The sequence below is a fragment of the Dermacentor variabilis genome, chromosome 6 (assembly GCF_050947875.1).
Source record: "Dermacentor variabilis isolate Ectoservices chromosome 6, ASM5094787v1, whole genome shotgun sequence".
Taxonomy (NCBI): domain Eukaryota; kingdom Metazoa; phylum Arthropoda; class Arachnida; order Ixodida; family Ixodidae; genus Dermacentor; species Dermacentor variabilis.
In genome coordinates this window covers 21,567,124-21,592,040 of record NC_134573.1, presented here as the reverse complement: position 1 = coordinate 21,592,040, position 24,917 = coordinate 21,567,124, and the positions used below count along the sequence as shown (strand labels likewise).

Below are 24,917 nucleotides of genomic sequence, written 5' to 3'. Positions count from 1 at the left end.
GCCATGTGGCTGGAGCCATGTCGCCAGGCGCGCAAGTTTGTTCTCGGCGAGCCGCAGTAAGTGGGCTCGTCGCAGCCCACCACAGCAGCCGTGGTGCACTTCGTAGCAGATGCAGCTACATGCAACTGTGTGCAACGCTTGCTATGTGCACATCAGGGCGGGAGTGCGTGCTCATGCTAATGTGCTTCAGTCTGGCCATGACAGATGGCGTCTTTGTCCTGCAGCAGCTTGGCCGACAGATGGTAGCCACATGCACACTGCACATTTTGAAGCGCTGCTCCGTGTGAGGCGATACCTGCCAGGGGTCTCCCCGAGTTGGCACGTACCAGTAAGTGTGCATGTGGTGGGACCTCATGTTTCTCGTGGTTCACGGCTAGCTTTAGCATTAAAAATTTAAATGAGTGAAACCCAACAGCTGTCATACCCATAAGCAAGGTGGACAAAGTTTAGTTTCTATGCAGGTGGCCGCTGCCGAGCGTGAGCAGACAGTAGTCGGCTTCAGAGACTCGCCATATTGAAATTCGAAACACACATTCTGGCTTGCTTTAGCCTGCTTATTAAACTACGTCTATAAATAGACACAGTGCAAATAAAAAAAAGTGCACTGATCAAAACACCATTTTTTATTGACGTTAGCTATGAGAGAATAGCAGTTGTCTACGGGAATCTTGCATATGAAGATGTATGCAAGCCATCGGTAGCTTCGAAGCGGGTGAGGAGGCAGCCTCATTCAAGAAGAGTGTGTTTGAGAAAAAGGTGACTTTGCGCTTTACTTGGGAGCGCCATGTGCCGTGTACGACTTGCAATTTGGCTGAGATGTTCACAACAATGTATGCTATCCGAAGACTATGCCTTTTCACCAAGCTCAAGGGGTGATTCCAGACCCCTTTGAGTAAGGTATACAGTACGGCAACGATTACAGTTCATACACAGTATACTGCAACATATAGCAAGTAAGGTTGCATGGCTGCAATAACAGCGAACAGAAAGAAATTTAAAAAAATATGAGGTGGTTCGCATAAGATTTACAAGTCTGATTTTACTAAACTAAGTTCTTATTCCAACCTACATGAGTCCCCTTTTCTGCCAACTCTTAAAATGCGCACAATGCCCAGGATAAAAAAATTATGTGGATCCCACGCACCATTCAAATCAATGTAAGCGAAGCTCTCTGTGCTATTTGTGTTGATTGATGATAAATGGCGGTGATGTTTACAGCGAATGTTTCAGTTCATCAGCATTGAGTGCAATACGAGTGGTGAGTTGATCTCAAATGTTACTTGTGTACGCGCCTTCTGTTGTCTACATAGTACACAGAACACACAGCGAGACATATTTGCTTCAGGCGTTATTGTATGCCATTGTTTATAGCCTACGAGAATATCAGTACTGTCATTGCCTCACACACCATATCGCACCTTGACAGAAGTGTTATACTATAGTTAAATTATGGCGCTTAACGTCCTGAATCCACAATCTGATTATGAGGCACATGGCAGTGGGGGAGTCCGGATTAATTTCGACCGCCTGTGATTCTTTAACGTGCACCTAATTAGAAGCGTACGAGTATTTTTGCATTTTGCCCCTGTCAAAATGTGGCCACTGCAGCCAGGATCAATCCCATGACCTCTAGCAACTCCATAACTACAAAGCTACTGCAACAGGTACAGAAGTGTTGATATGATGGACAGCCACTCGCTTCTGTAGTGTTGTCTAGGTGCCGCAATGCTTTTAAGCAGCTTTGCATCTGCTTGCCCTACTTCAGCTGACCCACTTTACAAGTCTGCGCAGTGTTCATTTTTTAGGAATAACAGAAACGTACCCTATCGTACCTTAAATTGAAATTTATCCAGTTAGTCTGCAACTACTGCTGTGTCTAGCAGTAGCGTTTCCTTGCCTTCTTGCGTCACCTTTTCTCTCTCTCCCACGCTTAGTAAAGAAGCGAAAAGTGGCAAGGCCGTTGTTCTCTCATTTTGTGACTGCGTCGGTTCTGCCCACTCTCTGCCTCCTCTACCACACCTTCACTCCCCTTTGGACTGTTGCAGGTGAGTACAAAAGCAAGTGCTACAGCTCCAGCAATGTAATTGGAAAAAGGGGGGTGGGATCTCATGGATATTTACAGTACTTTGAATTGAATTCTGGAGTCTTACATGCAAAAAGCATGATTTGATTATGAGATACACCTAGTAACGTTTTTGCATTTCGCCCCTATCGAAATGCAGCTGCTGTGGTCGCCGGGATTTAATACCGCAACCTTGTACTTAGCAGCGCAATACCATGGCCGCTAAGTCACTGCGGCGGGTAATTACAGCACTCTAGAGGGCATTGGGGCAACGTGATGGAAAGGTCCAAACATGTTTATAGCATCGCCTGTCCTCTCTGCCGCTCTCCTGCCATGTACGAGGGTTGTCCAACTCAATCCGGAACTTGTTTTTTTTTTTCCAGGTTTATATGGAAACCTAGGCTGGAGGTTTTGTATGCAGTAGAAACTGGCACCTCTGTTCTGTTACTGGTAGACGGCGCTCATTTCACGCACTTCTGGCTAGACTGTTTTCAAGATGGCGGACAAGAGTGTGAACGTCTACATGGAACAGCGTGTTGCGATGAAGTTTTTAGTGAACGAGGGCATAAAACCTGCTGAAATTTAGAAGCGCAGACTGCTGAGCCAGTTGGTGCATCATGTAGTGTCGTTGAGCAGAAATATGGGCGGGAAGAAACTGAGTGGACAGGACAGACGCTCACTCACAACTGAAGTTCAATGAAAGGTTTTCCAGGGAGCGAAGGGCAGCGCATATGCAGTCAAAAGGCTGATACAAAGCTCAAGCACAGATAAAGATTGTGGTTGCACTCTGCTATTTAGAAATGCATCCATTTTAAACATGTCCAATGACAGACTGGCAAGAGAAATTATTGAGGCTGGCCAGATATACGCACAATCTGCCACATGTGTCAGTGTCCCGTCAGTTGCCTTGACGGATAAAGAAATTAGATATCTCCTTGGACGTTAGAATTTTTGCATGTGATTAAGCTTGAGCTTTGTATCAGCCTTTCAACTGCGCATGTGCTGCCCTCCGCTCCCTGGAAAACCTTTCATTAAACTTCAGTTGTAAGTGAGCGTCTGTCCTGTCCACTGCGTTTCTTCCCGCCCGTATTTCCGCTCAACGACACTGCTGAAATTTACAGAGGACTTCAGGCTCAGTACGGTGATGAGACACTCAGTTGCAGTAAGACATTTCAATGGTGTAAGGGTTTCAAAGATGGCCGTATCTCTATTACTGACGACCCTGGCCATGGTGGATCACACGGTAATTATTCCGGAGAACATTCAGCGCTTGGAGCAGCTGATCGTGGACCATTGTCGCATAACCTGTCGTGAAATTGTAAGGGTGTGTAATCTGTTGTTAGGAACAGTGACCACACTAATTCAGGATCATTTGTTGTACTGAAAAGTGAGTGCACACTGGGTCCCAAAGGTTGCAATGTGGGCTTGTTGGTAATGCATATTGAAGGGGTGTACGGTAGCGCGACAAAAGAAGACACACAAGGACACACAGGGTGTGGTTGTCCCTGTGTGTCTTCTTTTGTCCCGTCGTTTAATCATGCTACCGCACACCCCTTCTAGATGGGTGCCGAAGCACCTGTCTGCTTTTGACAGACACAGAAGACTTGAAGTCTGTAGAGAACCGAAGGAACGCTATGAAAGGGAAGGCCGGGATTTTCTGAATCGCATCATGACATGTGCTGAAACATGGGTTCACCATTTCACCCCAGAATCCAAAAGACCATCAATGTAGTGGAAGCATACGGAATCACCACCTCCCAAGAAATTTCGAACAGTTGCATCTGCAGGTAAAGTGATGGCAAGTGTATTTTGGGATAAACAGGCAATTATTCACATTGATTTTTTACCCCATAATGTCACTATCAACAGGGAGTATTATTGCCATGTTCTGCGTGATGTGCACAAGAGTTTACGGAAGAAACATCTGGGTTTGTTAACAAAGGGTGTGGTCTTTTTGCAAGACAATGCACGACCGTATACCGCTCAACGCACATTCCAAACAATCCAGGAACTTGACTGGGAGATATTACAACACCACCCCCTATAGTCCAGATTTAGCACTAAATGATTTCCACCTGTTTAGGCCCCTGAAGGAATTCTTTGGAGGAAAACATTTCAACACTGATGATGAAGCAAAGAATGGTGTCCTACAATAGTTCCGTCGTAATAATAAATCTTTCTATGCCGAAGCATTCCAGGCATTAGTTAAATGCTGAGATAAGTGTATAACTGTAGCTGGAGGTTATGTGGAAAAATAAATCCACTTTCACACTTTAAAATTTGTTTTTCCATTTGTTTTTAAAAAAATATCCGGATTGACTTGAATGACCCTCATACATAAATGTTGATGTGCTATGATAGACAGCAGCAGCAGCAGTGGAAAAGTCAAAGAAAGAAAAAAAAAGAAGATTTACATTAAAATGTGCCATACACAGGACACAGAGCAAGATGAAACAACACGAGCCTCTTATGTGCTGTGTATTGGGTTATTTTATTCGTGAAAATGCAAGGCCAACCGCCCTACACTTCCACACTACTCAAACGTGAACACTATGTGCAAAAGTCACCAAGGTACTGTATAACATAAAACTTATTTCATTGTGATTTTATTCCTATCTCCTGACATCAGATTTACCTAACAGCTTACGCAAGCATCGGGCAGTGAGCTGCAGCATTGTTTCAACAAGCCAATCAAATGATCTCTTTTATTATAGGAGGTGTGGAGGAGGATTTATAGTGCATTGTCCTCTCCAGTGCTTTCTAGTCGGTCATCCTCTTCAGCACTTTTCCTCGTGAATGCCACTCGTCCTGGGAGTCCGTGCCCTGCTCTAACGGTCGGTCCCAAATGCTGGTGTCTAATAAAGGCCTTTACAAGTGGTGGAGGGTGCGTTGGGCCTACAACGTCCATCTTGGACCCAGAAAGTGCCTCCTCTGTCCATCATGTGCTCTGGTGTGCTTCACCACAGGAATGCCATTTTCAGCAGTGTGGACGACACTGACACCGAGGACTGGCTGACAACGTATGAGAGGGCCCACAACAGCTGGGATGACCCCGTGAAAGTGAGCACTTCTATCTTGCGGGTGTGGACAGTCTCTGGTACGACAACCACGAGTCTGACTTTCCGACTTGGTCCTCATTCAAGACCTCTTTAGTGGCTGCGTCTGGTTGCCCGGCTGTGCGCAAGCTGCGTGTGGAATTGCGTTTGTGCGAACCTGCACAGGAACCAGGTGAATTCTTTATCAGCTACACTGAGGATGTTCTGGACTTTTGTGTAAGAGAGTCAATGTGATAGAGTCCAACAAAATCCGACATATCACGAAAGCGAAAGAGGTTGACGCTTTCAACATGTTTCTTGCAAAGAATCTTCAGTCTGTGACCGACATCGTCACTCTATGCCAGAGCTATGAGGAGCTACGCAGGCAGCACTCGTTGACACGTCGCCCTTCATCGCACAACGAACACATTACTGGTCTGGCTACCATCTCCGACCAGTCAGTGCTGCTTGCAGAAATGAAAGCGTTTGTCCGGGAGGAAGTTGCACACGCCAGCTCTTAATGACCTTTGCTCAGCCGCAGCGTATACAACAGCCTGCCTCAAATTTTATGCCTCTGCACCATCATGCGATCGCGCAGGAAATCGCCGGGGTCTTACCGGATCAGCATAATCATTTTCCTGCAGCTGCTCCACTAAGCCACACTGAAGTCATTGTGCGGACTCAACTACTCTCTCCAAGTGTGCCTCTCCATTACGCTGACGTCATGCCTAGGCCCCAACTGCAGCCCCCATTGCAGTTACATCAGTAGCCGCCCCGTAATACATGTCCTGTGAGATGGAAGGAACATGCCCTAGTGAACCGGTGGTGTACTCCTTACAACCAGCCGATATGCTTTACGGGCGGCTACGCCAGTCACGTCGCACATTTTTGTAATCGTATGCCGCCGCCTAGCGCCGCACCACCCGTGACCAGTCACCCAAACGATCCATACAACGACCCCTCGTCGGCTACATCACCGACTTTGCGGCCGTCGCTAACTACCCGCCATTCGCCATCTCCTTGTCGTTGCTCTCTGTCGTCGATGTGACCTCACCCTGTCACTCGGGATGAGGAAAACTAATTGTCGCACTCCCACAGGCAAGGGCTGTGACACTGTCAAAATGTGAAAGTCCTCAATGCAGTCCCTCAAACGTAATCGACGTGTTTGTTGATGGTGTTCGTGCACCTGCACTCGTAGACACAGAAGCCACCGTAAGTGGTATGGACGCTAAACTTTGCCATATACTTTGGAAAGTCACGACACCCTTTTCTGGGCTGTCCCTTTGCACAGCCAAAGCTCAGAATATTCATACAGGCTGGGATTTTCTCTCCCACCACAATGCCGTGATTTATTGCGCCCGCAACGAAATAGAACTCGGTGCTATTGTCAGACTTGATGCTGGCTGACAGTCCTTCGAATTCGAACAAGCTACTTGTCCAAGACAACACCGCACACAGTCTCCCTGAACTCGTCAGTGGTTGTGTCTGTCTACTGCAGCAGCCTCTCTGACACTGCAGCACTACTTTCTCCATCCGACCGCTTTTGCACCAGAAAAGGTATGCTGCAGCCTTTTGCGACCATAGAAGTCACTGAGGGATCCAGCGCTATCTTTGTTAGCAACCCATGCCCGTGCACTGTGATGCTGCTGCGAGGGAAATGTCTTGGCAGCATGGAAGCCATTGAAGCCACGCAAGTTATGGCCATGCCCAATGACATGCACTGTGCCGCTTACACTATGTTCAGTGCTATTTCTACATTTGCTCCGTCACCCTGTGATGTATTTGGCTTCTCCATTGCTGATAACCTTACGCCGGCCCAACGTTCCCAGCTCCTGTACCTGTCAGAAGAATTTTGTTCATCTTTTGAAGTCGGGCAACCTTCCCTGAGCCAGACATACTCTGTTACGCATCGTATCGACACTGGCTCCCAACAGCCACTGTGGCAATGCCCACATCGCGTGTCTCCCGCAGAACATCATGTCATGAATGAGCAATTCAACGGTATGCTTTAAAGTGAAGTAATTCGACCTTCGAACAGTCTATGTGCATCACCTGTCGTTCTCGTTCCGAAAAAAGACGGTTCTGTATGATTTTGTGTGGACCTTCGGTGCCTCGACAACATTACTTGCACAGATTTTTACCTGCTACCATGAATTGACGATGCCATTGACAGCCTACAAGGAGCAGAATTCTTTTCTTGTCTCTATCTGCACTCGGGGTATTGGCAGGTACTCATGGCAGACGACAATCGACTGAAGACAGCTTTTGTCACGTCCGATGGCTTGTATGAATTTTACGTCATGCCGTTTGGACTTTGCAATGTGCCCACAACTTTTGAGCTAATGATGGATGCTGTTCTGCGCAACAACTTGAAATGGCATACACACTTGTGCTACCTTGACGACATTGTTTTCACTCCGGACTTCCCCATGCACCTTCAACACCTCCGGTGTGTTCTGACGTGCTCGTGAAAAGCTGGCCTATAACTAAATTTAAAGAAGTGCCGACCTGCAGCGCGGCAGTCGACCATACTCGGTTATGTCACCTCTAACGATCGAATTCTGCCCAATTCAGCCCAACTTCGGGACGCTTCATCCAAATTTTCGCCACTAACATATCGCCCCTGACGAAGCTCTTTGGAAGCAGCGGGCCCCTCACTTCGTTGTCGTCAGAATGCGATGAAGCGTTTGTAAATCTGTGCTGTTTGCCGACATTGCCTCCAATTTTGCTTCACTGTGACCCGACGGTCCCTACGGAGGTGCACACTGATGCCAGTGGTGTTGGCCTCGGCACAGCCTTTGCACAGCGCAAATAGTTTTCTGAATACGCTGTGGCTTATGCAAGTTGCGCCCTTACAAAAGCCAAGAGTAACTACACCATGACGGAAAAAGAATGTTTTGCGATCATTTGGGCTCTTGCCAAGTTCTGGCCACATTTGTATGGCCACCCATTTGACTTTGTCATGGACCACCATGCATTTTGCTGGCTGTCATCACTGAAGGACCCCTCAGGCCGCCTTTCCTGTTGGGCACTTCACCTGCAGGACAACATTCGCATGCTCTAACGCAGTGGCCGCCAGCACTCCGATGCCGTTGCGCTCTTGCTTACTGATGACAATGCCCGGTGCTCCGTATCCCAGCTTGCTGTTTCTTCCATCAACCTTCGCACCATCGCTTCTGAACAGCGCAAGGACCACTGGATCGCCTCGCTGATAGACTTGTTCTCTAATCCATCGGCACAACCAACTACTCATGCGTTACATTGTCAACCTGACTATTGCGTCATTCGTGATGACCTACACCACCGATGGCTGCTAGTGGTTGCTAGTAGTACTCCACAGTCTGTGTTCTGAAATACAGTCAAACCTCGATATATTGAACACAGATATATCGAATTACTGCATATATCAAACATTTTCTATATCACCAAGAAAATCTCACGTATTTAAAATTTTTATTTCGAACGAGGTCGGATGTAAAATGGATATATCAAACTCCACCACACTAGACCATGCGCACTCTGTTGACAGGCGGTGAGCTTTCCCGCAAAGCTCTCGAAAATAGCGGTGGCGTGATGGGCGTTCCCGACTACGATCATGCCTATCATGTATTTGAACGTAGTGGCGTACCTACACACGAGGCGGTTTGGCTAGTTCAACAACGTCAACGACGCATTGCATTTGCCGCACTGACTCCTCCTCGGTGCCACGCTTTGCGCTTTCTGCGCCTCGCAAGCACTGGCGGTTTGCATCCACAAAGACGTGCGACAGCACGCGCTCACTGGGCTCACTCCTAGACATATTGGCAGACGCCACTTCATACTATGTTATTTACAGTGTTTCAAAATGCTTCGATTGACGGACGCGGCGATTGCAGCAGAAATAGCTGCAAAACGAAGATGCTGCCGAGCTTGGTCCCACAAGCGTTGATGTTGCGCCGCTCAAGACTTCAACTGGGGCTGTAGCTGCTTTGGCCCTTCTATGCTGCTGCCGGCCTTGTCTGCCCTTGTCCTTTTGGACAAGGGCAGACGACTATTCTGAAAAAAAAAAATTACTTTTGTTCAGCATATTAATGTATTCTTAGCGAGTACAAGTCACTTTGACATGTACACAGGTGGTTTGATGCGGTTATATTCTTTGACCTCGCGTGACGGACAGATGAAGTAGACGTGGGCTGAAAAAGGTGCAAAATTACAAAGAATGAATTTGCTTTAGTTTGGCCTAATCATGCATAATCAGCATGCACACATATCAGATAGGGCATTTTCCCAGTTTTTGCGACACTGCATGACAGACAGGCAAAGTTGGGTAAGCCAGAAAAGTTTTTCACCAATCGTGGAAGGCAAGTGGCAGAAATGGAACAGAAACAGATAGAGATAGATTTAAGTTACAGCGCGCAAGGATTTGCAGGAATACTGGTATTGCAGCAACGATACACCAGCAAAAAAAAGGGCCAGACTACTTCAACGTCCTGTAAAATCTACCTGGTACAGATAGATTGACTGAGCAAACAAGAAAACTGCATGCTACCAAAAAATCTGAACAGGTTTTCTTGCTACCAAGCGTGTTTATTATCATTTCAAATCGTGTACCACCTCAGACTTGGCAGCACAAGCAAAATTGAAGTGCTAGAATAGTTATTTCGCTCTTTTTTAGGACGTTATGCAAGAATGTCAATGCATTTAATTAAAATAAATCCCCTGAAGAAAGCATTGCGATTGACTGGAATAATGTTTTTATTTGTGCTGTTACTTAAGTTTATGAATTTATTTTCAGTAATATTCATTTAATTCTTTAATATTTGGCCCTCAACTCACTACTGGTCGTCAAACCAGCCCTCTGGCCAAGAAAGTTTGAAGACCCCTGGGCTAGACTATAGACTGCTTGTGGAATAATGAAGAAATATGAAATATTAAACACAAAGGACTTCATGGAGGATGAAGTATTTTTGGCTGTAGTAATAAATTGTCCACCGCCATCTTAAAGTGACGACAATGGACACTAAGTGTGATAAATTTCCATTCTGCCAAGGCAAGCACTGCATATTTCATCTTTTTTTTCAGTGCCACAATTAGAGGCATGCTACATTTTGCATGTTATAAAATCTGGTGTTCATCAGATTTAGATGAACGTTGCTTTCTTCTCTGAAGCCATAAAGACTAGGTTCCAAATGAAGAGCAACAGTTAGAAGTGATTCAATGTGAAACAGTAAACGAGCAAACAGCAAACAGGGGGGGGGGGCAAAGTAGGTCAATTGCCGCCCCCCTTTGAAAGCAGGCACTGGTACTTTTGGCTGCACAATGGAAAGTCCACTAAAACTACAGCTGAAACTAAATTTCCTTTCTTGGTATAGTGACCACACAAGTAATGCTTCTTTTTTACTACGCATATCCCTGCTTGGACAATGACAATTGTCCATTGTGCCTTCTTGGGACGCCCTATAGCGGACGATGCGCTCGAGATCCGGCCCTATGGCGAACACCAGACAACAAGCCCATATACTTCCATTGTAGCAACGTGCAGCACACGTTGTTGCCGTCTTGCTATTGCCGTTATCGTCAGCCCTCGTTTTCACGCTACACGTTCTGCTACTGCCACAATGGTTCACCATGTGCGATTGATAAATAGGTCCCTGTCCGTTAAATATAAATGTAACTGACAGAAGCATTTCCAGGCTATTTCACTTATTGTAATAGTCATTCGCAATATATATATAGACACACACAAGCATCCACACACAAACACACACAGAGCAAGAGGTCAGATTGACTGCGGTTTGCCCCTCCACTCTAGAAATAGTTGGTACGCCACTGCACACAGGTATGCATGTGCCTTTTTTTTACACCGCTGTCCAGTTTGCGCTACAGTAGTCCTTATGGAATACAGTTGACTTCCGTTAGTTCGACCATGACAGAACAGGCGAAATTGATTGAATTAAACAAGATGCAGAATGTTAAAACTTCCCTGAATTCACTTGGCAGCATCTGCTCAATTCTAACATGACCCTGAATCAAACATGTGCCCATTTTCTACGTGTCGAAAGCAGTAAAAGAACATTACTCCTAAACAAAATAGACATCTAACGCACACCCAATTTTTCAGCAAATAAAACCATGAGCATTGCACAGCAAATTTCTTAAAATCAGCGTTGCTGCACAGTTCTTAGCCAGCTTCGTCGGAACACATTCGTGTTGTGTGCCAAAGCATACGAACGCAGACGGTTTTGATTTCATGTCCGACTGCAGCATGCAGGCAATTTTAGGGCCAATTTTATTAAAAAAAAAAAAAAAAAGCTGCATGTTACAATCTGATAAATAGCAAATCAGGCATTGTGAGCTATGGTTACTGCTTGAAAATCTTTTTAAGGCAGCCTTAATAAAGGCCTTTCCGACTTCAGATTATGTGTGTTCAACACAATGACTGTCTCCTAAGCTCCACCGAGAGAGTTGCTGCCACTAAAGGGGTCACTATTGAGGTTAGGGGTTAGGTTCGTGTATGCTGATTGGTGAAGTTTGCATTATTCGGCGAAAGCCAATTTTAGGATTGAAAGAACGAATGTTTGGGCCCACAGAAATGCAGGGCCACGGTGACTTTCAGTCAAGATCGAAGAAACCGAAAGATATAGTTAACGGGAGTCACATTAAAGGAAGTTGACTGCACCAGCATGACCAAACTGCCACTCTGGTGAACTTCATTCCTAAGAAATGCCAGTATCAACAAACACGCACAATCCAGCTGGAACAGTAATGGAGGTGTTGCAATCTTTTTCAGGGCAAAGTTGCAAGATCACAGCCCAAAACACTCCAATTTTAACAAAATGTCACTATGTGATAATGATGAAGTTCTTAGAATTTTGTGTTTCTTATGTTTCTATTGTTCCTAGATGTCTCCCTTACTATTTATTTAACCATAGCTTTAAATTACCTAACTTCTGTGACGAGTCAATTGTCAGAATGTGAAAATAAAAAACAACCTTGCATTTCCCAACATGGCATCACCCCTCAAGTTTCTGCTTTGCTGGAAAAAAAGCTCTGATACACTTAGATGGCTGACTAATAAGCACTGCAATATGTCTTTAGAAGTAGTGACAAACTGATGCACAGAGTTAAGCTGACGCATTGAGCTTTGGCTCAACAAGTATCTTGAGAAGTTTTACAAGGGCCAATTTATTTCTTTTTTACGCTGCTGAAAAAAGTCATAAAGACTCAAAAATTCCCTAGTTGCTGTTAACCACTCCTGTACCGATGATAAGTATATTACCAAAATTTTCACAAATATAGCCAATAATGAGTTATTAGAAGAAAAATACATACCTCTCAGTGATAGCCGATAATAAGTTAAAATATGCTTGCTTTTAGTTGCATTTTGTAGCACTAGACACTAGCACTTGTCAGTATTATTATGAGTATATGGCAGCACAAAACACGATGAGGACAAAGTAAACAGGGCAGGCACTACTTCCTTGTGTTTTGTGCTACCCTACTCGTAACAAATCATTATCGACTAGCCCATTTGTCATCATTAGTTGCATTGTGTACAGCTTTTGTCTTTAGCGTGAACTGGTTAAATGCATACATCTGAAACATGGATGTCTGTGTGTCAATCGTGCAGCAAATTTCGTAGAATATTCATCATTTCTAGCAAAATGTAGCGACTTCTTCACCCAGTTACGAACACTGAGGAGCAGAGCAGAGTGGACCACCAACCTGTGCCCAATGTTCCCTGCATTGCCATGCAGATACAAAAGGGTGGGTGCCTGGCTGAACAGCTCGGGTGGCTGCTTGATGAGCCAGGCATGCAGCGTGACCCCGTCGTGCGTCTTGAGTTGCAGGCTCTCAGCCGGCAGGCCCAGCATGCTTGGCGAGGGCACGTACAGGCGCGAATGGGCTGGCTGCTCGGGGTGGTACAGCAGCCAATCGCCCACCTGGTACACCAGCCCTGTCAACCATTGAAGCAGTAGCCATGATGCACAATCTTTTTCCACAGTTGTGGAAACACATGCTTCTCGCAGATTAAAGGGGCCCTGAGCCACCCCTCGGGCTTGGTGAAGAAACAGTCCGTGGACAGCACATGCTGCTGTGAACATCTCAGCCAAATTTTGCAGTTGTGCGTGGCGCATGGAGCTCGCAAGTGGAGTGCGAAGTCACCTTTTTCTCACATGCTGTCTGTTGAACAGACGCCTGCTCCTCAGTCATTTCTGCATGCTTTATTTTGTTATATAGCAGATTTCCATACATGGCTACTATTGGCCCATAGCTGACGTCAATCAAGAAGGATGTTTGCATTAGTGCACTTGATCTTCATACTGTTACTGTGTATATTTGCTGATGCAGTTTAACAAACAGACTGCAGAAAACGAAAATCTGTTTTTGAATTTCTATAATTACGTACTTCCGATGAAGGCTACCATCATCTGCTCATGCTCGGTCGCCCGAGTGGTAATTAAACTTTGGCAAGACTGCTTATCGGTGTCATAGCCGTCAGGTCTCGCTAACTAATTTTGAACACTCAATTAGCCTTGAAACACGTGAAACTTAAGGTCAAAACATACACACACTAGTCAATGTGCGCTCGCTCCTGGCCACTCCTGGTTGGATGCCTTTGCAGACTTTGCTTTGTACTGAGCTTTTGACAGCACTTCAATATGAGCAAGTTGGATGTGTCTACCATCCGTCAGTCAAGCTGGTGGAGGACAGAGCCAGTCCGCACCTCGTGGCACAGCCAGATTGGAGCATATGAGTGCACTCAGGCCCTGTCGTGCACTAACCAAATGCTGCACATATGCACTACAGTTGCATGTAGCTGCAGTCTGCTAGCTAGCGTAGATAATAGTGTGGCCATCACCGGGTGCTGCGACGAGCCTGCTGACTGAGCGCATTGCGGCTCGCTGAGGAAAAATGCGCTGGGCACATCGCGAGTGCCACATTCGGACGCAGTGGTGTCTACGCGAACGTACAAAATCAAATCTGAACTGTGCACCATGGTGACGTTCAGTAGGCGGAGCGTTGTGGGCAAGTCCCGCTATGCCCTAGCCTTCGCAGTTCGAGACATTGAAGAAGGGGCGGAACCACTGCATAGGGGACCATTTGATTGCCAATAACTCCACTTCTGCTGATTGCCTCGAAGTACTTCTTGTGGCAATGTATTTCTGAAATAGTCCATTTTAATGTAACATTTATTTCTCGACTTCCATAAAAAGTGGCTGAAGACCCCTTTAAGGAATGAGATCTCGGGAAATAGATCTCTTGTATTTCAGTTTAATACTATGATTGGTGCTGAAATTCTGGACCTGATGCCATCAACATTATTGCAATATCCTGACTGTTGTGAATTTTCTGATCCAATGAATATGCTATTTTAATGATATCTCAAAACAATGGAAGATGCTCATGAGTGCATCTGATTTGATAAGTGGGTTGGACTACAGTATCAAGTCAACTTCATTTTCCCCACACTAACACCAGAGCATGCAGTTAATTTCAGATCGACCTTTGACTGAAACTTGGCTAGCTGTCTAATCTCTCATATTTTGAATACCACCTGTGCAATGCCCGTATTTATTACTGTACAATATTGTAGAACATTACACCACACTGTACTAGAACTGAACAAAGGACGTGGAGGCTCCAGCACTAGTAGAATACACACTAGTCCACCTTGCTTGCACAGAAAAGCTGGCTGAACGCAATAATCAAGTATGAGGAGGCTTCTGTATGCTCTCTGACCTGACACATTGCTTCGCAAGCATAAAGTATGCAGTAAAAAACAAAACCAGTTGGCTGCTACAATGAGTAAAAACAAACGCTCCATGTACAATAAAAACTCACCAATTTTCACCTTCTAAACTAATGCTTTCCCACACAGCATCGGCACCATTGTTGCTAGTATTGACAACAACAAATGTTAATTTTAACGCGATAGCATTAAGGGCCCCGCATCACATAAAATCAGGTGTCAGCGGTGTTGTCTGTCCGTCAGGAAAAATCATCCTGAACCACAACCACCCAGGCCCTTTGCGCGGCCGCGCTACTAAGTGAATTACTCAAAGTGTGTTTGAAAATTCTTAAAGTCTGACTTGCACACACCCTACGGACATGATAGCGTCAGATTGTACTTTCAATATATGAGAAAATAACCAGAGTACGAAAGAGAACATAATTCTGTTACGCGGAAACGCAAACACAAACCCCTTGTTTCTTGCTCACGGGAGCTTTTGCTCTGAACTGCCACCGGGATCGGCGCACCATTGTTTTCTATCGAGCCCCGCGTTGCAGAATTTCAGGTGCAGGTGTCGGTGGGGCCCGATAACACGATCGCGTTCCACACTTAAAAGTGAAGCTTAAGTGACCTCCAAGTTTTTTTTGCTTCTTCTCGATCTGACTTACAAAAGTTGGGATCAAGGAACCAGGTGCATATTTTGTATATTACAAATTTCTTTACTCACAGTACTTATACTAAAGATAGCAAATTGTTACTTTTCATTTGTTTTTCTTGGGGTGTTTTGTAACTTTCACATAAGAACTCAAAAATTCTCTGAGCAATTATTACTCCTATTCACCCATTCAAAACACCAGTGATGAGGCTACCACAGCTTTCAAAAAACGTCGCATGAAAGCACTGAACATGAGCACATTTTTACTGCTAATGAAGAGTCGGGGCAGCCTACAGATGAAGACTTGCCAATAGTTTCTACTATGATGTGAAAAAGTGTCAACGTTCAGCTGTTTCTTGTACAGTACAAAAGAAGCCTGTAGTACTGGACGTGAAATACACACAGTGCATTTAATTTATTACTACCAGAGACAAATTTCAAAAACTAGGAGACTGCATTTTGAGACCCACATATCTACAGTGCACATTGACCAGATCAGCTCTGTAGTTTAGACTGTTGAATCCAATTGGTCCCACAGTCTGAGAATACATCCTGTTGATGCCTCGAATGCCCCGATAAATTTCAAAAAAGTTTTAAGAGTGCGCACTTCTTTTTAAGACCTGCACATTTTGTACAATTTTTCCAAAACATTTGTTGGAAGCAATTTGGCAATTCTTAAAAGAATTCACAAAAAATCGCAATGAGTGAACTTGTCATCGGCACCAGGGGACACTCGTTGCGATGAATGATCTCATCATCGGCAGCTAAGAGGTTAAAATATTCTGGTGTGCTGTAGCAGTTCATAGTAGCCTGCACAGAGAACAAAATATTCTTTAATGTAACAGAAATGATGCACAATGGCAACGAATGCAAACCTGCAGAACTGAATTCTGCTACACAGAAAAGGGAGAACACTGAACGAGACATGCAGAACAAAAAAAGTCCTACAAAACAATATCCAGCCAGATTACATATGCCTCGAGTAGTGACAAAGCTAATGCAGCAGCAGCAATTAATGGGGCATGGTGTTCTGGTTGAAGTTAATTCATACTGGACACTGAGTAAATCAAAATAGGGAGCACATTAACATGCAACTATAGAAGAGATACAGCTGGGTATATCAGATCTTGCCAACTAATTTTCGCTATAGTAAGTGAAAGGTCAAGAATGCAGCGGCAAGGGTCACTCAAAAGGAACATATAGTATAGGGGCATTATTTTTTTTAAAATCATACAGCATTTCTGAAAACCATCTGCGGCAGATAGCACAATTGTAATCCTTGAACTGGATTACTTAACGAGGCCGACATTAGTTCCATGGAAAATGAAAATGTGTGATCTACAAAAAATTTTACAAATTAAATGTTCTTTTCACTAATTATGGAACATATTGCAATTCAAATTATAGCCGGAGAGTTTGCAAGAACAAATTATGAAAATGGTTAATGGTAATCCCTTGGCAATGCCATTGGCTGTTTTCATTTCACTCAGCTTGCGTCACAACCTTAGAGTCTGAAATTTCACATAGCTTTTTAATTTGATTTCAGCCTATGGAAAAGACGTATTACTTCTCCAATGGTATGTAGTGACAATCACAATGCCAAATGATTACCTCTTTGATACTACTTTACCATGCATATATATGGTAATTCAAACAATTGGCTGCTACAATGTCAGTGGCCATCCATGAAGACCTGCTGCACTTATTGAAGTAATTTGACCGAGTGCTACTAAGATGAAAATTGCCACATAAAGGCGAAATGCCTTTGCACTACTTCCTGGTACAATACAGTTGGAAACCAGACTGCAGCCACTCCGACACCTGCTGCCATTCTTTTCATTGTACACAAATAAAGATCCGTAGTGGCCACTTATCGTGTCACCACTAGGTGATTGCAAGAAGCTCCACAGATGCTAGCTGCAACTACAGGTGGCACAGTGACCTTTCTTTGCTCGACCGTAGCCCTGGCTTGGCATTCACAGTTTCTTCAGTTGCTGATTGGTGGCGCCAGTAGCTGTTGAGCCTCTCCTAGTCACCTGCTGGTGGCGTCATCAGCAGTCACCAGAGAGAGCAGGTCATGTTCTTGTGCATTCTTTCATAAATGTGATGTGACTACATGTCATGGGTTTTTATTACAGAAGGAAAACCTTAAGTGTGGTTCAGACGCTGCCTAATATCTGCAGCCTTAATGGCCTCAAGGTTTCTTTTATTATTTCAACTTAATTCTCCTCCTACATAGCAAGCATAGTTGCAGAGAAAAGCCACACTAACACGGCTGACCATGGAGAGATAGAGGGTTTCTGCTTGCGTAAGCAAGAAGCAAGGCAAGCATACTGACGTCTACCTTTGTTCAGTTTTATTTTTTTGAGCTTAATGCTCTAGGGGAGGCAAGCCAGATACCAGCAACATCACCTTGCATGTTGTTTTATGCAGCACGTCATGAACAGCAGGTGTAGCTGAGCTCACAGGCCCATTCGGAACCCAGGAATAAGTCAGGACTTCTTTCCTTGCCCCTTTAGTGTGCGGCTAATCATAAATGTGTTTGTAACGGCATACACTGTTTTGAGCCCAAGACAGCTTCTACAGTAAATAAAATTTGAAGACATACTCGTCACTAGAAGCAAACTAAATTGTATTCTGTGGTCCAAGCCAGAAGCTGGAATCTAGCACATGCCATAATGGAAGCTAATCTTCAGCAGTGAAACTGGCAAAAATATGATTCCACCATAAGGTAGCTAGGAAGATGAAAATGTCACTGAATTGATGAAGATCGAAGTCAGACACTGTCCATGTGCTACATTACCATGCACCACTTTACTCTCATTTACCACCCCTCTGGAGACACGTAAATGAACATTAAGGAAAGCAAAATGCAGTTTGCTGTGTGTGTTGCTTTCTCGTCCTCATTAGTTGTGCTGTTATTCGTTCACCATAAATCAGAACCAATCAGCCCACAAACAAGCCTTAACAAAATGCAGTTGTAACCTTCACAGCGTTACCAAGACGTTATCTTATTAATAGATATTCAAGGGCATCACACATGTAGTAGCTTTAATGGTATGTACTTGTGTAAACTCATGTTGTGTTATTATGCATAATGTTGGGTACAATGTAACGCTATTGATCAAGTGGTGCTTTGGCTGTATCGCTGAACATGAGTGAAGCAAGTGAAGCAAGGAATTGGAATGCTTGATGTTCATTGACCTTACAATATATTGAGTGAAGGTCAAAAGGGTGGAAGTTTGGGCGAGTTGGTATGTCATGACTTTTTTAGGCTTGTAGCGCAGCTCAGAACGAGCAAAAAAGGAAAGATAGCATCTAGACAGTGTCTAGCGCTCACCCTGTTCTCCGTTCCTTGTCATTACCCCTCCCAAGTTCCTTTTCTGCTCGTTCTGAGCTGTGCTACAAGCTTAAAAATGTGGAGTGAAACTTAGTACTGCTGCTAACGCTCAAGGGATCTCCGCACAGGATGACAAGGTGTAAACTTCTTCCTGGTTCTGTATCTGCACACGCTCGATTGACTGCAGCCCAAATAAGGACAACATTTTATTGAAAATAAACCGCTTGGTTGTTAGCACCTTTCCATACAGTCAACTGAGCATGTGTGGATGCAGAACCAGTTGGTAGTTTACCCCTTCCCACACCGTCTGGTGTGTCCTCGTGTGTTAGCAGACGTACTCAGAGCATATACTGATGTTCCGGCGCCTGTATTGGTGCCTTGACCACTCAGTTTCACCCAGCGCATTGCAAGATGAACCAAAAGAAGCCAATATGCTTTCTTGAATGCGATGCATAGAGTGCTGGGTATATACCTCACACCGGCGCGCTATCGCCACAGCAGCAAGGCGCAGCGGCCAGAAATATCTGCACTCCAGCTTAGACCGTCGATAACATTGTCTACGGCGTGAGGCACGAACTCAACGGGAGGCGCACTTTGCGCTCTTGCACTGCAGCGCGATCGCGGTTTTGGCTAAGATCGGAGATGCACACCGCAGCTGCCGCTGGTCCACTGCTACGGTAGCAGCAGCAGGACGCGAGGTCCGTCGGCGCCCAAGGCGGGGAAGGCGTGCGCGCATTTCCTGTAACCGCAGCGAAGACAGGTTGCCCTCTCCACCGCGACGCAAGGACACGCAGATCAGCGGACGCTCCCGCCTGGCGTGGTGGTCGGCAGCACGTTCGGTTCCTCCGCACTGGGCCAACGCGACTTCGCAAAGGTGAGTACGCGTCTCCTCTGTTTGGGCGCGCATACCTCAAACTTCGATATAACGCCGTGTGACCTGAAAGTTGTACGACGAAAATGACGCGAGGTAGACAAAACCGCCAAGGCAATGCTTTTGCACACTCCCACAATCAACGACCGGCGCGCTCAGGCGCCCGAGCAGCGCCTGCGGGCCCATGTTGAGGCCGAGAACAGTAAAATAAAGCCATCGCTGTCAACGCATGTCCAACGACGGGGCGGCGTACCTGTAATTGCGAAGACTAGCAGGAGCAGCGCTAGGATGCTGCTGCAATACCAGTAGATGACGAATATGGTGACAAACGAAACTCCACACACCATCCAGCACTTCCTAAGCACGAAAAGCACAACCCGGCTGACGATACGGATGGTGGCAAAGTCCGGGTTGCTCTCGGGGCTCTTGGCCGCGTTCTTTTCGGGCCGCACGGAGTCCGGCGGTCGCATGGTGTCAGCCGCCAAGTAGGCACTGTCCGATGGCGATCCATTGCCCTGCGGAGGGTGTATCTTAACCATCGGCGGGCTGGGCGCTCATGACAGCCTCTGGATCAGTTCCATCGAATTTAATTTCCCGATACAATGAATCGCTGCGTCAGAAACCGAAAGGAAAATCTAGGGACCCCGCTCTGCTTCCAGCCGCGTCACTATGCAAATAATATTGCTCCGCCAGGGATGGCGGCGCTGGCATCGCACTATTTCCATGACGCATATATATATATATATATATATATATATATGATATTTATATATATATATATATATATATATATATATATATATATATATATATATATATATATATATATATATATTTGTCCTTGGTGCGTTGTGCCATTGATTGCCGTTGATACGACACGTGTGCTCTCTGGTTCGGCCATAGAGTTTCCTACAAGAATTACTAGAGGGAACTCTGGCGCTGCAGTCGTTGTCCTACCATGGGAGTGATGGGAAGTACATGGATTTGTCTGATCTTCGTGCTTGTGGATTCAGACGTTCTTGTGGCTTTGTATATTACGCTATATAAATCTTATTGTCCTATATTTCGGCGCAATCTATATTCTTCGAAGTGCAGAAGACGCCGGGAACGCGTACAATTGCTATTAATTACAACGATTGAGCTTGTCCAGGTGGCCAAATGAAAACGCGCCAAGCGTCTCAAGGCACTGGCATGCCCGCGATAAATTCATAAGGGCGTTTCATTGGCTTGTCGATACTTGCGTCCGTGGAATAATGGTTTCAATATCAGGCGTCTATGCTAGAGTCCCTGTGTTCGAATCCTGCCGTCGGGCAACTTTAATGCTGTTTATTTAATTATTTGTTGCGCAATATACTGTTGAAAATGACGAGTTTACAAAGCCGTCTGAAGCCAAAATGACGAAGTTTAGGCAAATCCATGTACTTCCCATAATTCCCATGCTGGGACAACCGCTCCCATTGCAGCTCCCGTAGACACTAGCGCCAGAGTTCCCTCTAATAATTCTTGTAGGAAACTCTATGGGTTCGGCGTTGGTTTATGTAATATGCATGGATGGATGGGTGGATGGATGATTGTGGCTCAACCCCTTGAATCGGGCGGTGGCGGCGCGCGCCACCTAGCCTTTAATGGTTCTATATGCATGCATACCTATGTATTTACTCCTTTACTTTTGCGTTGATATTGTCCACCAATCAGATAGCCTCCGTTTAGTTATTTCTACCTGTTCAAAGTCTATTCTACTTTCACTGTCTTTAAAACCCAAGGCTTTGAATAGTTCCCCGTTAGATACAACTGCAGGGTGAAGTTGTTTACAAGCAAGTATCAGGTGTTCCGCCGTTTCCTCCTCCTCTCTACACGCCTCGCACACCAAATCTATCTCCTGGTATCTGGCTCGGTACGTTTTAGTCCTCAGTACACCTGTCCTGGCTTCGAACAACAATGAGCTTCCCTTAGAGTTATCGTAAATATTTTCTTTGGCTATTTCTTGCTTAAACGTCCTGTATGTCTCCAATGCCGATTTGGTTTGCATCTCTGTACTCTACATACCCCTCTCTGCCTCCTTAACCTTTTTCTTGACAGATGATTCCTTACTTAATTGTTCCCCCGCTACTGCCCAAGTATTTGCTTGGGAATTTTCTAGTTCGCTTCCTCCACCTCGTGTCAACATTCCTCGTGTATAAGTAACTGAAAACCTTCCTAGCCCACCGAATTTCCCCCATTTTTCTCAATCGCTCCTCAAATGCTATCTTGCTACTAGCCTCTCTGCCCTCGAAAGAAGACCATCCCAGATCCCCCTGCACTCCAAGATTTGGTGTCTTGCCATGTGCTCCCAGAGCGAGCCTACCCACACCACGTTGCCTAATTTCCAACTGTTGCCGGGTCTCTGTTCTAATATACATAGAACTGCATTGGCAAAAGTCAGGCCTGGTACCATTACCCCCTTCCATATCCCTCGTACTACCTCGTACCTATTGTAGTTCCACAGTGCCCTACTCTTCATAATCGCTGCACTTCTGTTACCTTTAGTCGTTAGATATTTTTCGTACTCTGTCAGATACTCAATGCCATTATTTATCCACACCCCAAGGTACTTGTATTTATCGACTATCTCCAGCGTGGCCTCCTGTATCTTATGCTCGCCGCAACTGTTATCATTAAAAATCATGACTGCTGATTTTTCTTTGCTAAACTTCAAGCCTAACCTGTCTCCTTCTGTACCACATATGTCCATTAATTCCTGCAGATCTTCTGCATTGTCAGCCATTAATACAATATCATCCGCGTACATCAGTCCTCGTAATGACTGTTCAATCAATTTTCCTTGCTTGAGAAATGATAGGTTGAAGCCGAGTCCGCTTTGCTGTATTTTGGACTCTAGACCTTGTAGGTGCAGCATAAACATCAGAGGTGACAATGGGCACCCCTGCCTAAGCCCCCGCCGAATCATCACAGGCTCCGAAACCTGCTTTTCCCATTGTATAATCACCCGGTTACCTTTATAGATATCTTTTAAGAAATTGGTTACTCCATCTTGCACTCCTAAAGTTTCCAGAATGCCCCAGAAGCCCTCTTGAAGTACACTGTCATAGGCTCCCTTGATGTCCAAAAAAGCCAGCCATAGGGGTCTGTGTTCCTTTTCAGCTATTTCAATGCACTGTGTTAGCGAGAACAGATTGTCTTCTAGCCTCCTATGCTTCCGGAACCCATTTTGTAGCTCTCCAAGTACCCCCTCGTTCTCTACCCATGCCTGCAGTCTGTCCTTTATAATCTGCATAACCACCCTGTAAACCACTGACGTCACTGTTATAGGCCGGTAGTTATTTATGTAAGCTTTGTCCCCCTTTCGCTTATATCTCATTCTCATCATACTTAGCCTCCATTCGTCGGGTACTTTACCATCCACTAGCATTTTGCTCACCACCTCCCTCAATGCTTTCTTAGATTTCGGGCCCAATTTCTTTATTAACATAATTGGAATACCATCGGGGCCTGCCGATGTGCTACTTGGTACCCTCTTCTCCGCCCTTTCCCACTCCTTTTGTCCAAGCGAAAGCAGTGGGTTGACCGGGCTATCCCTCTCCGACGTACTGCATGTACCATTTGTCTGTTCTGTAAATTTTTCCCTCATCATGGTTCCTATATGCTCCATTGCCGCCTCTCCTTCTAACCGAGTACCTTGAGCTGTTACTATATACCTCTGCTCTAGGCTTGTCCTATTACCCAAGGAGTTCAGATGTTGCCAGAATTTTCTAGCTGCCTGTTTATCTTTTTTATTGCTTATTTTTGACAGCCATTGGGACCCTTTTGTCTTGATTTTCTCGTTGATCAAATAAGATGCTTCCCTTTTGCATTTTATGTAGTTTACCAATTTCCTCTCTACTTCTGCTTCAGGTTCTCCCTTACTTTTGGAATACCTGTGTTCCCTGGAGGCTTCCTGACGTTTCTTTATGGCCTTCTTAACCTCTTCATCCCACCAGCTCTTGAGTTTTCGTATCCCTTGTCTTGTTTTCCTGACTCACGCCTTACCTAGCTCACGCTCAAATAGTCTCATTAACTTTGGGTAAGTCCAATCAGTTTCAGTACTCTCTGATATTTCCTCTTCAATTTGTTTGGCGGCTATTTCCACTTCGTCTTCTGAGTAAAAAATCACATCTGGCGTTTCCTCGCGCGTCGTTCGTGCTTTAGTTTCCCTCTTAAAACTCAACTTGATACGTTTGTGGTCGCTACCTATACTTCTGGAGCCCTGTTCATCTATAATCATGGCTCCTAATCTATCGTACATCCTATGTGACATCAACGCATAATCTATTGTCGAGTGTCGACCCCCTACCTCCCATGTTATGATCCCGTCACACTTTTCAGTAGAGTTACAGACAACTAAGTTAAGCCTCTCACACATATCCAGCAGCATGTTACCTGTGGAGTCTGTGTACCCATCCATATCTTCAACATGCGCATTCATGTCTCCTAATACAATTACTTCACATCCTTTTCCTAGCTCATTGATGTCCGCTGCTATACAGTCCAACATTTTTTTGTTTTCCTCTTTAGCATTTGATCCTGCCCAAAGGTATACAAAGCCCAGAAGTGTTTTCGCCCCTGCTACTTTTCCTTCTAGCCATAAATGCTCCTTGCATTCCTGTTTGACCCTTTGCCAATTTGTAGTTTTATGAATGAATGCTCCAATTCCCCCAACCTTTCTGCTACCCTGCACTCTGTTGCAGTATTCCCATGCATAATCAGGGTTACAGGGCGGTTGTTCCATGTCCCTAAGATGTGTCTCTACAAACCCATAAACCATTAAGTTCTCCTGCCTTAGTTGTTCTTCGATTTCCTCCCATATTAGCCTATTTCTGCCACCTTGCATGTTAATGAACCCTATGTCTGACTTAATTTAGCTCTTGCGCTTATTCCTGTCACCTCTCCTACAGTACCGATGTTCGCGTGTTTGTGGCTCCTGCCTCGAATCGCCCACGCCTACACTCCTTCTTTCAGGGCTCTGGGTCCCCCTACAGACATAATACAGACATACAACGCCTCAATAGAGAGGTCAACAATCCGCGCCTTAGCACAAAGTGGACAAGGCTAGAGTGAACTATGGTCGAGTGGCTCTCACTATAACACCTCGGGGCGCTATTCTGGTCATTCCGCCACGATTCACGATGTCGAAGGAAATTGTTTAGAGGGAGATGACGCTGTGAACTACATTGGTTGAGTTATAGCAGAGTCATTTAGGAAA

At 45.2% G+C, this 24,917-nt stretch overlaps 2 protein-coding genes across 3 annotated transcripts in view; one reads left to right on the top strand and one right to left on the bottom strand.

Annotated features, from left to right (window-relative positions):
- Nucleotides 1–20,359, bottom strand: part of Bem46 (abhydrolase domain containing 13-like protein Bem46) — a 74,009-nt gene extending 53,650 nt beyond the window's left edge. Inside the window, exons 1-2 of the mRNA XM_075694870.1 lie at nucleotides 19,932–20,359; nucleotides 12,802–13,033 (exon numbers count right to left, since the gene is read on the bottom strand). Coding sequence (XP_075550985.1) covers nucleotides 12,802–13,033; nucleotides 19,932–20,217 — 518 coding nt within the window. The 5' untranslated portion in view covers nucleotides 20,218–20,359. The remainder of the gene's footprint in view (nucleotides 1–12,801; nucleotides 13,034–19,931) is intronic.
- LOC142584682 (epoxide hydrolase 1-like) overlaps nucleotides 19,369–24,917 on the top strand; it is an 87,708-nt gene continuing 82,159 nt past the window's right edge. For both annotated transcript variants that reach the window (XM_075694869.1, XM_075694868.1), the window contains exon 1: nucleotides 19,369–19,681. The gene's annotated coding sequence lies outside the window, so the exon portion shown is untranslated. The remainder of the gene's footprint in view (nucleotides 19,682–24,917) is intronic.